This window comes from Heteronotia binoei, chromosome 15 (genome assembly GCF_032191835.1).
Source record: "Heteronotia binoei isolate CCM8104 ecotype False Entrance Well chromosome 15, APGP_CSIRO_Hbin_v1, whole genome shotgun sequence".
Classification (NCBI taxonomy): domain Eukaryota; kingdom Metazoa; phylum Chordata; class Lepidosauria; order Squamata; family Gekkonidae; genus Heteronotia; species Heteronotia binoei.
In genome coordinates this window covers 11,986,855-12,000,356 of record NC_083237.1, presented here as the reverse complement: position 1 = coordinate 12,000,356, position 13,502 = coordinate 11,986,855, and the positions used below count along the sequence as shown (strand labels likewise).

The 13,502-nt window shown below is 45.4% G+C and overlaps 1 protein-coding gene across 1 annotated transcript; it reads left to right on the top strand.

Moving 5' to 3' along the window:
* Window positions 1–817: 817 nt before the first annotated feature.
* On the top strand, window positions 818–12,126 carry LOC132583040 (vomeronasal type-2 receptor 26-like). The gene is made up of 4 exons (XM_060254706.1): window positions 818–1,102; window positions 4,055–4,909; window positions 9,352–9,478; window positions 11,225–12,126. The coding sequence occupies exons 1-4, from the start codon at window positions 818–820 to the stop codon at window positions 12,124–12,126; spliced, it is 2,169 nt and encodes a 722-aa protein (XP_060110689.1).
* The last annotated feature ends 1,376 nt before the right edge of the window (window positions 12,127–13,502 follow it).

The following is a 13,502-nucleotide window of genomic DNA, read 5'->3' as shown; positions in this document are numbered from 1 at the left end:
CTTCAAAGGATAAAATACAGATGTATTTGAGTCACGGGTTCAAAGGTTACTATGTAGTATCTCTTTTATTACTAAGGAATGTAGGCTATTAAAAACATCTCCCTTTCTCACACTTTCTCTGAGAGCAGATAAGACCTGGCTGTGTGAATCTGGGGGAGAGGCACATCTCACTGTTACCAGCAAGGCTAACCTAAACATCCTTGGGCCAGATGGATTTATTACTTGCTCTTAGGTTGTAAAAGAGGAGGGAGCAGGAGAGGTTGGTGTTCTGCTCTTTGTCTTATGGACCATCATGGCACACAAAAATATGCATGCTTGACAATAGCCGTGGCTCTCATTATATTCCAGGGACTGCATTCCTTACTATGCAGTCTATTCAGGAAGTAGGAATGGAAAAAATAAAAGTAAGGTCAAGGGGCCATGAAATGTAAGAAATTCTGGGTTGAGTGTAAGTTGAAGAAAGCTTTAGGTTCTTTTAATTCACTAATTGTATCTTAGCAAAACCTTTTTGCTTAGGATAGTTTAGGAGAATTAGCGAACAGTCTGTGCATTTTCCTTGAACATGTTTGAAATGTGTAACTTTGGAAGGAAAAGAAATTGAGAGAGAGAGAGCATGCCTCAAGGGATAAGTGGTCTGTAGATTTTGAAGAGCAAGCAATGACAGTAGCATGAACTTTCTGAGGACATTTAGTTGGGTGATGATGCAAGGAAGTCCAAATGATGTCGAAGCACATCGCAAATAGCAGTGTCCTTCCTGATGGGTCAAGAAAGCTATTTCAGTAGAAGACGAGGATTTATCTTTGTATGCAGAAGGATTATGAAGCTCTACCAGCACATCCTGGCCTTGGTCTTTGCTGTAAAAGAGATCAACGAGAACCCCAGCATCTTGCCCAATCTCACTCTTGGGTTCCACATTTATGACAACCACCATGGCGAGAGGTTCACCTATCAGACCACACTGGAGCTGCTCTTCAAATCACGCCATTTTGTCCCTAACTACAAATGTGACCTCCAGAAAAACCTCATCGCTGTCATTGGGAGTATTCAGCGTGAGAGCTCATTGTACATGGCAAACCTCTTGGATCTCTTCAAGATTCCACAGGTGGGATACACATGTGGGGGAACAAGGGTTTTCGGACGGGGAGATTGACAGAACATCTAGTTCTATTCTGTGCACACTGTTATGGTCCACAAGGAGGGAGAGAGGTAACTAGAGAGTAGTCTAAAAAGAAGCTTTTTAAAAGGGCTTTTCCCCATTACAATTTCCCAGAAGTCTCATCTATAGACTCTGTAGTTTTGTATTAATTTTCTGTATTATAATTCTTACACCAATTGTAATTCTTTCCTATATTCATTCGGAACTTCCATAGTTTTTAGAGGGAAAGACAGGTTCACCTAGGGTTGTTAACTTCAGTGTGAAAAATTCCTGGAGACAAAGCTGGGTGAAAGCACAGTTTGGAGGAGCAGAAGGAGGAGAAGGAAGACCATAGATGTATACCCCACCCTTCTCTCTGAATCAAAGTCTCAGAGAGGCTTATCTTCTTCTCCCACAACAGACACACCGTGAGGTGGGCGGGACTGAGAGAGCTCTCCCAGAAGCTGCCCTTTCAAGGACAACTCTGCGAGAACTGTGGCTGACCCAAGGCCATTCCAGCAGCTGCAGCTTCAGGTAGAGAAGTGGGGAATCAAACCTGGTCCTCCGCACACTTAACCACTACACCAAACTGGCTCTTCACCAACTGGAGAGCTGAAGGGAATCACTTAGGATGTCCTTCCATAGAGCCCACCCTCTAAAGCTGCCATTTCCTCCAGGGGTGTTAAGTTTTGCCATATGGAGATCATCTGCAATTCCTGGAGAACTCTAGGCCCGCTTGGACATTGGCAAACCTAATCTCCCCTGTAGCGCTTTTCCGTCTGATGCATAATACCTTCACAATGTGTTATTTTGCATTATACATAGCACAGGTAAGAGACCTTATTCCGGCTCCCCATTTTGAAAAAGTGACAGTCTCAAAATGGCCTGGGGTGTGGGGAAAACTAATACAGAAACTTTCTGATGAGATTTCACCCATCAGAGTATGAGAAGCAATCAGTCTGGTATGTTTCTTTAACTCCTTTTGTGCTTCTTTGATTCAATGTACATTTATACTAGGGATGTGCATGGCAAAATTCCCAAGCTGAATATAGACATGGAAATCACTGGTTTTGGTCTTTACATTGGTTTCCCAGAATAAGAAGACAAATCCTTGGTTATTGGGAATTACACACACCCTCCCACAAACAGTGGCTCTCTCTCTATCTCCCCCTGTCTCTCTCTGTCTCTCTTGTGCATGTGGTACTTACCAATATTAAAGTATATACTTTTGTTTTTCTTTGATTTGACTCATTTCTTGGGCAATGCCATTTCTCCTGCCTTACAAGATCTGCGCAGGGGAGAAGCATAAAGTGAGCCTAGCCAAACAGTTTTGCAGACAAGGTGCAGAGAGCCACCAGTCTCCTTCCCTGCCTCTCCTTTGTGGAGGTGGAGCAATTCTTGTTTCTGCATGGGGCAACTGCTGGGGGCAACTTATGCAAGATCTGTAGAATCAGGGCTTTTTTTGTAACAGGAATTCCTTTGCATCTTAGGCCACACACCCCTGATGTAGCCAATCCTCCAAGAGCTTACAGGGCTCTTAGTCCAGGGCCTGTAAGCGTCAGAAGGATTGGCTACATCAGGGGGTATGTGGTCTAATATGCAAAGGAGTTCCTGCTACAAAAAAGCCCTATGTAGAATTGGACCCTACAGCTCAGTTTTCTTGAAATTTGGCAGTTCTTTAATGGATAGACAGCTATGCTGCTATTTAAACGTTCCTCAGTGACCCTAAAAAAAGGCCCCTCTTTCCCGACTTTGAGATTGGAAAAAAGCAATGTGGCACAAAGGAAGGATGCCAGATGCAGTGTCATCAGCAGAATGCTTTTTTAAAAAGTCAGTCACTGTAACATTAGTAAAATGAAATACATAAGACCATAAGAGAAGCCATGTTGGATCAGGCCAATAGCCCATCTGGTCAACACTCTGTGTCACACAGTGGCCAAAATCAAGGTGTCATCAGGAAGTCCAGCAGTGGAGCCAGGACATTAGAAGCCCTCCCACTGTGCACCCCCCGCCCAAGCACCAAGACTACAGAGCATCACTGACCCAGACAGAGAGTTCCCATGATAAAAATGTAAAGGTGGTCCCCTGTGCAAGCACCAGTCATTTCCAACTCTGAGGTGGCATCACATCACGACGTTTTCACAGCAGACTTTTTTTTACGGGGTGGTTTTGCCATTGCCTTCCCCAGTCATCTACACTTTCCCCCCAGCAAGCTGGGCTGTGACTAATAGCCACTGATGGACCTCTGTTCCATATGTTTATCCAATCCCCCGTTGAAGCCATCCCAGTTTGTAGCTGCCACCAGCTCCTGTGGCTGTGAATTCCATGTTTTAATCACTCTTTGGGTGAATGAAGCCTGAGTTCTGTTTCTCTTCTTTTCTTTTTTAATACTGTGAGGAGTCTTAGGGAAGGAAAAAGGAAAGGTCCCCTGTGCAAGCACCTGTTGTTTCCGGCTCAGGGGTGACGCTTTCACAACGTTTTCACGGCAGACTTTTTATTCCATGAATTACTAGGAATTAATATTCCAGATATTCCATGAATTACTAGGTGAAACCCTAAGAAAATTCTTCCTGAACTTTTGATATAATAAAGGTAAAGGTAAGGTAGTCCCCTGTGCAAGCACCAGTCATTTTCGACTCTGGGGTGACGCAGCTTTCATAATGTTTTCATGGCACTTTTTACGGGGTGGTTTGCTATTGCCTTCCCCAGTCATCTACCCTTTCCTTCCAGCTGGGGACTCATTTGACCGACCTCGTAAGGATGGAAGGCTGAGTCGACCTAGACCCGGCTACCTGAACCAGCTTCCACTGGAATAAAACTCACGTCATAAGCAGAGGACTCCAGCTGCAGTCCTGCAGCCTTACCACTCTGAGCCACAGGGCTCTTTTTTATATAATAACTGTACTTTTCCCTCCATAGCTCACCTATGGATCATTTGCCTCAGATGACAGTGACGGGAAAGAGTTCTACTTTTACCGCATGGTGCCTAATGAAGCTCATCACTATCCTGGGATTCTTCAGCTGCTTCTCCATTTTGGATGGACGTGGGTGGGACTCTGGGCCATGGATGATGACAGTGGAGAAAATTTCTTGCAAACCTTGGAGCTGTTGCTCTCCAGGAAAGGAATCTGTTTGGCTTTCAGTAAAAAAATGGCCACAAAAGCAGATATGAATGACATAGCTGATAGCCTTGCTCTATTTACAAAAAGAGATATCTATCTCCCAGACCGAAAAATCAGTACAATTATACTCTATGCAGATACAAGGACAGTGACGATCCTGAACACATATTTGTCCGTACAAACATTTCTATATAACTGTACATGGGGCAAGGTGTGGATTTTAACAGCCCAGATTGATTTTGCCGTAGCAGCGTTGCAAAGAACCTTAGATTTTCACTTTTTCCACGGGGCAATCTCTTTTACCATTCACTCGCATGAACCTCCGGGTTTCCGTACATTTCTTCAAGACCACAAACCTTCTGGGGCAGAAGAAAATCATTTTCTGAAGTTCTTCTGGGAGCAAGCATTTGTCTGTACATTTGTCAATAGAGAGGAGTCCCCAGAAATCGATGGTTCTTGTACAGGAGAGGAGAAGTTGGAAAGCCTTCATAGGGAAGTTTTTGACATGGAAATGAGTGGCCACAGTTACAGCATCTACAACGCTGTCTATGCTGTGGCCCATGCTTTGCATAGAGCACACACCTCTAGATCTAACCTTAGAACTAGAAAGAGTGGGGAAAGGTCTGACTTTCAAGAACTTCAACCTTGGCAGGTAATGTCTTCCCTATATGTTTTTATTTTAGTCTTCTCTAAATCTGCAGTTCTTCTTCTTAACTATAGATTTAGTCCTCCCTATATGTTTTTATTTTAGTCTTCCCTATATGTTTTTATTTTAGTCTTCTCTATATGTTTTTATTTTAGTCTACTCTATAGGTTTTTATTTTAGTCTTCTCTATATGTTTTTATTTTTGTCTTCCCTATATATTTTTATTCTAGTCTATCCTTTGTCACTGTGAATTTATATTGCTGTCGCTATAATGTAATATTGTGTAGAAATTACTATAAATATATTTGGATATTGTTTTGTGCACGGAGAGTATTGTTTTTGTTTTTTCCTGGTTGCTAAATCAGGGGTCCCCAATCCCCGGGTTGTGACCCACTAACAGGCTGTGGCCTGTTGACAACTGGGCTGCCCCCTCCACTGCCACCACTCCCCACTTGCCATTCATAGCGCCGTAAAGCGGCACTCCGCTCTGTCCCCCAAGCATAAGGCACCACGGCCCTCCACCTCCCCTCCCCTTCCCTCCCTTCCCCAGTGCTACGCCTTGTTCCACCCCCCTCCCCCTCCTCCATGAGCTGAGGAGCAAGGAGGCTTGGAGACAGCCCTACCCGCTTTGGCAGGACCCCGGCTGATTCAGATGTTTGAAGAGCAGGTTGGAAGAGGAAGAGTTTCAGGAAGTGAGGGGGGAGGAGAAATCTCCAGTGCAATTCAAATAACTTAGAATCAGTCCAGTAGAGCCGAGACTCATCGTGCACCCCCCCCACCACGCGATCAGAGGGGAGATGAGGCTCAGCTCTACCACTTCAACAGTTACCAGGCTGATTCGAAGTTATTTGAAGAGCACTGAAGGAGAATTCTCCCCCTGCTCACTTCCAGAGGTGAGGGAGGAGGCGAAAATCTTCCTCCTTCAGCCTGCTCTTCAAACCATTGAATCAGCCGGGGCCCAGCCGAAGAGGATAGGGCTGTCTCTAAGCCTCCAGGCTCCTCTGCTAGTGGGGGAGGGGGAGGGGTGGGCTACTGTTGCCAATCCCCAGGTGAGGGCAGGGGAGCCCCGGATTAGAGGCCCTCCCCCCCCCCCGATTCATGGTCATCAGAAAGCGGGGGGGAATGGAGGGAAATGTCTGCTGGGAACTCTATTATTCCCTACGAAGACTTATTTCCATAAGAAATAATGGAGAATTGATCTGTGGGTAACTGGGGCTCTCGAGGGGCTATTTTTTAAGGTAAAGGCACCACATTTTCAGCATAGCATTCAGTGCCTCTCCCCAAAATACCCCCCAAGTTTCAAAAAGTTTGGATCAGGGAGTTCAATTCTATGAGCCCCAAAAGAAGGTGCCCCTATCCTTCATTATTGCCTATGGAAGGAAGGCATTTAAAAGGTGTGCGGTGCCTTTTTTGTGTGATGGTCAGAACTCCCTTTGAAGTTCAATTCTGTTTGTCATACCCTAGCTCTTGGCTCCACCCCCAAATTCCCCAAATATTTCTTGAATTGGACTTGGGAACCCTTGGGCGGGCCGTGGTGGCGGCAGTGGCAGCAAAACCGATCACTGGTACCAAAAAGGTTGGGGACCACTGGTCTAAATAACTGTCATCTGCTCTCCGGGTGTTTCACATTTCCTTCTAGCTACTTCCTGATCCCTTAATTAGAGGTACTGGTGATTACATTGTGAGTAGGGCTTTTTTGGGGGTTTTTTTTAGCAAGAACTTCTTTGCATATTAGGCCACACCCCCATGTCAGAGCCAATCCTCCTGGAGCTTACAGTACACCCTGTACTAAGACCCCTGTAAGCTCTTGGATGATTGGCCACATCAGAAGGTGTGGCGTAATATGCAAAGGAGTCCCTGCTAAACAAAAAGTTCGTGCTACAAAAAAGGCCCTGATTGTGAGCATAAGATACCCTGTCTTTCTCCCCCACAAAAAGGTGAAGAACACATCTTTCTTTGGATGTGGAAGGAAGCAAATAAGATATGTCAGCAAGGAAAAGGGTTTCAGAATCTCTCAATGAAAAATGAAGACATTTTGATGTTTAAACACATATTTATTTTCTTTTTCAACCAGCTCCACCCATTTCTTCAAGGCAATACGTTTAACAACTCAGCAGAAGAAAAAGTATCTTTTAACAACCATAGGGAAGTGGAGGAAGGATTTGATCTCATGAACATGGTCACATTCCCAAACAAGTCTTCCGTGAGTGTGCGTATTGGAAGGCTGGATCCCATAACTCTGGGAGAAAAAGAATTAATCATTCATGAAGATTTAATTGCATGGCAAGCAGATTTTGATCAGGTATAGATGCTTGGACATCCCAGGAGAACCAGTTTGGTGTAGTGGTTAGGCGCTTAGATTCTTATCTGGGAGAACCGGGTTTGATTCCCCACTCCTCCACTTGCAGCTGCTGGAATGGCCTTGGGTCAGCCATAGTTCTCGTTGGAGTCGTCCTTGAAAGGGCAGCTGCTATAAGAGAGCCCCACCTACCTCACGGGGGGTCTGTTGTGGGCGGGGGGGGAGGTAAAGGAGATTTCTGACCTCTCTGAGATTTAGAGTATAGGGTGGGATATAAATCCAGTATCTTCTTCTTCTTTTAGTTTAGAGATTTTGGCACCAGAACTTCCTTTGCAGCACAACCTGAAGTTTCTCACTCATCAGTGCTTAACACAAGGGATGCTATCACACCAGGAAATTGACACGATATCTCATCGCAAAAAAACTCACTTGAGTTTGGTCTGTTCTATAACATAGTGGGCTCCATGCGAGGAAGGGACGCTGTTGTAGTGACCATAGCTCCTTTATTAGATACACCATGGCAAAAGCTGCACTCTAAGACTGAAGAACAGGGCCAAGTATATACACGTCAAGGTTCCTGTGCTAGGATGCCTTTGGATCATTCAAACCAACAGGGGCACGTGATTGCAGCAGGGGAATAGGGATTTGGATCCTACTGCCCATTGTTCTTGAGTCCCCAAGCTTAGTTATGCAGGTTCTAATGAGCCAGGCAGGAACACCTTTGATTATACACAACCTTAGTCTGCATGCACAACAGTTTCAGAAGGATCAGACGCTGGCTATTGAAGTGGCACGATCCCAGCAATGGTCCATTGTTGCCCATTCAGATTGCTAGTGCACCTCAACCATGGACCACCACGAAAAGGGTTTTAAACAAAAGTCCCCGGTGTGTGCGCTCAAGCAGAGAAGCGCACAAGCGCTACTCGAAGCAGTGTTGGAGGGGGGTGGGGGAACCCTGAACGTGATAGAAACAGCTTGGCATGATCACACTGCTCTTCCACTTATCAGATGCATCCAGGTGTGTGGAGCTCTTCCACCCAAGGCAGAACCCCAACATGCGCCCCCTCCAAGTCGAAACTTGTGTGTGCATCTTGAGCGTGCGCACCATTATGGTGTCACTGTGACATCATCATGCTAGCTGCTGGGCACTGAGTGCCACTTTTTCAGCTCTGAGGGATCAGGAGGAAATCCTCTGATCCCTCAAAGCCAAAGATACACGTCGCCTTTCCCTTCCCCTGCGCCCTCAGAAGATGGAAGGCGAGGGAAACGCAGCTATTTCCGCTTTGAGGGAATGGAGGAAAATACTCCAATCCCTCAAAGCTGAAGGAACAACCTGCGCTTTCAGACCTGGGCACTCTCCGAGTTCACCCAGAACTGAAAGTGCCGTTTGTTTCTTGGTGCTGAGGGAGCTGGAGGAGTTCCTCTGACCACTCAGTGCCCAGAAACGATGTGTCCTGCAAAAGCTTGCTCCTGAGGCAATTGCCGAATATTGGCTAATGGAAGTGCCAGCTCTGGTCGCACCTGGACATTCAGACAGACAGCGAATATGTGACCTAAATGCGATTCAGGGGGAAACTACCATAGGAGGTGTCTGGAGATGGGGTGAGAACAGGTGCAGCTCAGAGGGCAGATGTGCTTGTGTGATCATACACATTTAACCCGAATGGAAGGCGGGGCTAGGTCAGGCCAAATCTCTGGTGTCAAAGCACCCATAGTGAAAATAACAACTGTGCTGACTGTATCTCTTCCCACAAATTTAGAAAGCAATTTAATAAATACCTGTAAAGTTCTGTGAAATATTTCCCATACACTTATTTAAATTATTTTGAAATTAGGAAACTGTGAAGGAGATGCCAGGGAAAGACCAAGAACGCCTTTGTGGTTTCACATCTCACAACCCACTGACAATCCTTTCATGGAAGTCCCTGTGTTGAGCGATCATTTGGAGGACTCTGCAGTGTGTTCTTAGACAAATGATCAATTGTAAAAGTTTATTGTAGCCAATTAATAGGTAGCACCCCAACCCTGCTCGAAGTTTTCTGTGCACACCTGTATTTGTATATACCAATGGTTCCTTCTTTATTGGAACAACACTTGAATAATAAGATGTTTCATTGCTCCTGTCTTGATCTCTGATGTTTTTTGAAAGATCCCACCTCTTTCAGAGTGTAACGCGCACTGCCAGGCTGGTTCTCAGAAGAAGAAAATAGAAAGCAAGAAGTTTTGCTGTTACGATTGTTCCCAGTGTCCCAAAGGGAAGATGTCAAGTCAGAAGGGTAGGCAAAAACAGTGCAACTCTCACATTTCAGATGATCAGTGATCACAATTTGGGCGACAGAAAGCTCGAGATAATGGGAAAGGAACAAGTACCAGGGGTGGAATTCCAGCAGGAGCTCCTTTGCATATTAGGTCACACACCGCTGATGTAGCCAATCCTCCAAGAGCTTACAGAAAAGAGCCCTGTAAGCTCTTGGAAGATTGGCTACATCAGGGGCGTGTGGCCTAATATGCAAAGGAGCTCCTGCTTAGAATTCCACCCCTGACAATTACCATCACAAAGTGGGCAAACCACTAACTCCCAAGAAGGAAAACTGGAAGCTCCCTCCTCTCACTCCTAAGCATTCTATATATTTTGCAAGCCTCTGACATATCTGCTTTTCCGAGATTTCAGATCTTCAGCCAACAGGATCTGGTTCTGGATCAGATCTTCAGCCAACAGGATCTGGTTCTGGATCAGATCTTCAGCCAACAGGATCTGGTTCTGGCTCAGATCTTCAGCCAACAGGATCTGGTTCTGGCTCAGATCTTCAGCCAACAGGATCTAACTTCTTGCTCCTTCCCACTTGAGGAAAGAGTTCCCATTCCCATCGCTGTTCATTCTCACTTTGGCCACTTGCAGGAAAGGAACTAACAGCTCTCTAGAATAAAACTCCCTTCCTGCAGAGAGCCCTACCAGGTTGGGTGACTTCCCTGGCCTATGAGTGTTGCAAATGCATGCTCTCTTGCAGTCTTTTTCTAAGCCTTCTAGGAGCCACATGAGTTATTCTTTGGCAGCCAAAGAACTATTAGTACCTTGCGGTCTACTAGTTGGAGACCCTCCCTTTCTACCAAATGGACTGAAATCAGTTTAATGGACCTAAACGGGCGGCAACAAAAGGGCACTCAGTTTCTCAGCGATTTGGGACAAGTCCTGCATGATATGTGTTTTAAGTCTTTGGTACTCCTTAGCTGCTTACAGAGCACACTTTGGGCCGACTCAGAGATGGCTTAGAAATTGACCAGAAAAAGATCCTTCCACCACAAACATCTGCCTCCTGCCCCATCCTCCGGCATCCACAGTGTGGCTCCAACAATTTCCACTTGCAAAGTGGTAGCAAATATTTGAGCTGCACACCAGTGGCCTCCTTGCCATCTGGAAGCGGAAGGGCCCAAGCGATTTGCCTTACATAGGGTGTGAAACCGCCAAGCTGTCCCAAACCGCTTTGGGATTTTTCCCCCTTAAAAGCAACCAGGAGTGCTTGAGTACTCAACTTGTGAGGGGGGAAGAGCGGTCCGGCTTCTGAGGCAGCTTCCTATCTGAATGCGCGAAGATGCCTGAAGGACGGGATGGGGCCACCTCCCCAGGGAGCGTGTGGAGGCTTCAGGACAGCTCTTTTTGGGCCGGTCGGATTTGGAACGCCTCCAATCCAGCCCCAAATGCGTGTCTGTAATCAGCCCTTGTTTCTCTTTGGTGCAGTGAAAGTAATCAGCCAGTTTGGTGTAGTGGTTAAGTGCACGGACACTTATCTGGGTTTGATTCCCCACTCCTCCACTTGCAGCTGCTGGAATGGTCTTGGGTCAATCATAGTTCTCACGGAGCTGTCCTTGAAAGGGCAGCTTCAGGGAAAGCTCTCTCAGCCCCACCTACCTCACAGGGTGTCTGTTGTGGGGGAGGAAGATAAAGGAGATTGTAAGCCGCTCTGAGACTCTTTTTCAGAGAGAAGGGTGGGATATAAATCTGCAGTCTTATTCTTCTTTTTCAGACATGGACAATTGTGTCAAGTGTCCAGAAGATGAGTATCCAAGCAATAACCAAGATCGATGTCTGCCTAAGATGCTACATTTTCTGTCTTATGAAGAACCTTTAGGATTCGCTTTGAGTTACATTGCTATGTCTTTTTTCCTCTTCACAGCTTTGGTTCTCGCCATTTTTTTAAAGCACAAAGATACCCCCATTGTCAAGGCCAACAACAGAGAGATCACCTATGCTCTCCTGGTGTCCCTCTTGCTCTGCTTCCTCTGCTCTATGCTTTTCCTAGGACAGCCAAGCAAAGTGACCTGCCTCCTCCAGCAATCTGCTTTTGGCATCATCTTCACCGTGGCTGTTTCTTGTGTCTTGGCCAAAACCATCACTGTGATTGTAGCTTTCATGGCCACCAAACCAGGGTCCAGCATGAGGAAGTGGGTGGGGAAAAGAATGGCCAATGCGATTGTGCTTTCTGGCTCCTTCATTCAAGCAGGTATTTGTCTTGTGTGGCTAGGGACGTCTCCTCCTTTCCCAAATTATGACACTCACTCAATGGATGAGGAAATCATTTTTGAATGTAATGAAGGATCTGTCCTCATGTTCTACATTGTCCTGGGCTACATGGGACTTCTGTCTCTCATCAGCTTGACTGTGGCTTTCTTTGCCAGGAAGTTGCCAGACAGCTTCAACGAAGCCAAGTTCATCACCTTCAGCATGCTGATCTTTTGCAGTGTCTGGGTTTCCTTTTTCCCCACTTACCTGAGCACCAAAGGGAAATACATGGTGGCCGTGGAGATCTTCTCCATCGTGACTTCCAGTGCAGGGTTACTGGTCTGTATTTTTTTCCCCAAGTTCTACATTATTCTGATGAAGCCTGAACTGAATGACAGGGAGCTGCTCATAAGGAGGAAGAAATGAAGACTCCCACTGTAGTTCGTTATGTATTCTTTCTGTGTTTTCTATCCAGGGGGGATACCAGCCCTCATTGGATACATAACTCTTTATGGTACTACTCTTTATGGTACTAATATGTCCAAAGCCAATAAAAGAGATAATTAACCAATTTATATGAATAGAGAATGGTTTTATTAGGTCCCCCTGGTATCTTGGAGCAGGTGTTTTTTTCCCAACCAAAGGCAAAGGGGAGGAGCCTGTCTGGGTCTATGAAAAAGAACAGCAGCTGTAACTACTGACCATGATTAGAAAAAGATTCTTTTACACACTTATCTCTTATTTTGACATATTTATTGCTTCAACTGTTGTTTCCCTTTAACTGGATCCATGCAGCTGTTGACCTTGTGCTTTTGTCTTATTGTCCCTGCTTTGTCTCAAAATGTCTACATCATGTCATATGCTATTTTTTTCCTCAACCGGTCTAAAAGTTTGCATATTTTTTCTCCCATTTCGTTGTATCTGAAGAAATGTGCATGTACACAAAAAGCTTATACCTTGAATAAAACTTGGTTGGTCTAAAAGGTGCTACTGGACTCCATTGTCACCTCTGTTGTGCAGAAGAGGCAACATTTACATCATTAGGACAAAGCCCGCGCAGAAAATATTCTTACCTACCCTGAATTGTGTGGCCTTAACTTCCTGTGAAACCTTATGGCAGCTCCTTGTGGGAAAGACAGAGATTGCATGCCCCTCCTTGTATTCTTGGTTGATCTCTGATTGTTCCATACAGCCAGCAGTAGGTGTTAGTTTAAAAGCACCTGGGACGCATGTGAGAACATGTCTTTTATCAAATTAGAAATCAACACACATTATGCGTCGATTCAAAAAATCAAGAAATGTAACTATTCCCACAATATGAGTAGCAGGCATGCAATTTCTGCTGAAATTCTTTCTGTGGTTTTCTATTTATATAATTAATTAATTAATCTTGCCGCTGTTACATATTCAGCTGGTTTTTCAAGCCTGTTATTTATTTAAAAGCTTGATGCAAATACACTTTCCCTTCAAACAGCACCTAGAATCACTGAGCTAGAAAGGACCTCCAGGGTCATCTAGTCCTACCCCCTGCACAATGCAGGAAACTCACAAATACCTCCCCCTAAATGCACAGAATCCACATTGCTATCAGATGGCCATCCAGCCTCTGTCTCAAAACTTCCAAGGAAGAAGAGCCTACCACCTCCCTAGGAAGCCTGTTCCACTGAGGAACTGCTCTAAATATCAGGAAGTTCTTAATGTTGAGCCGGAAACTCTTCTGATGTAATTTCCACCCATTGGTTCTGGCCCTACCTTCTGGGGCTACAGAAAACAATTCTGCACCATCTTCTATAGGACAGCCT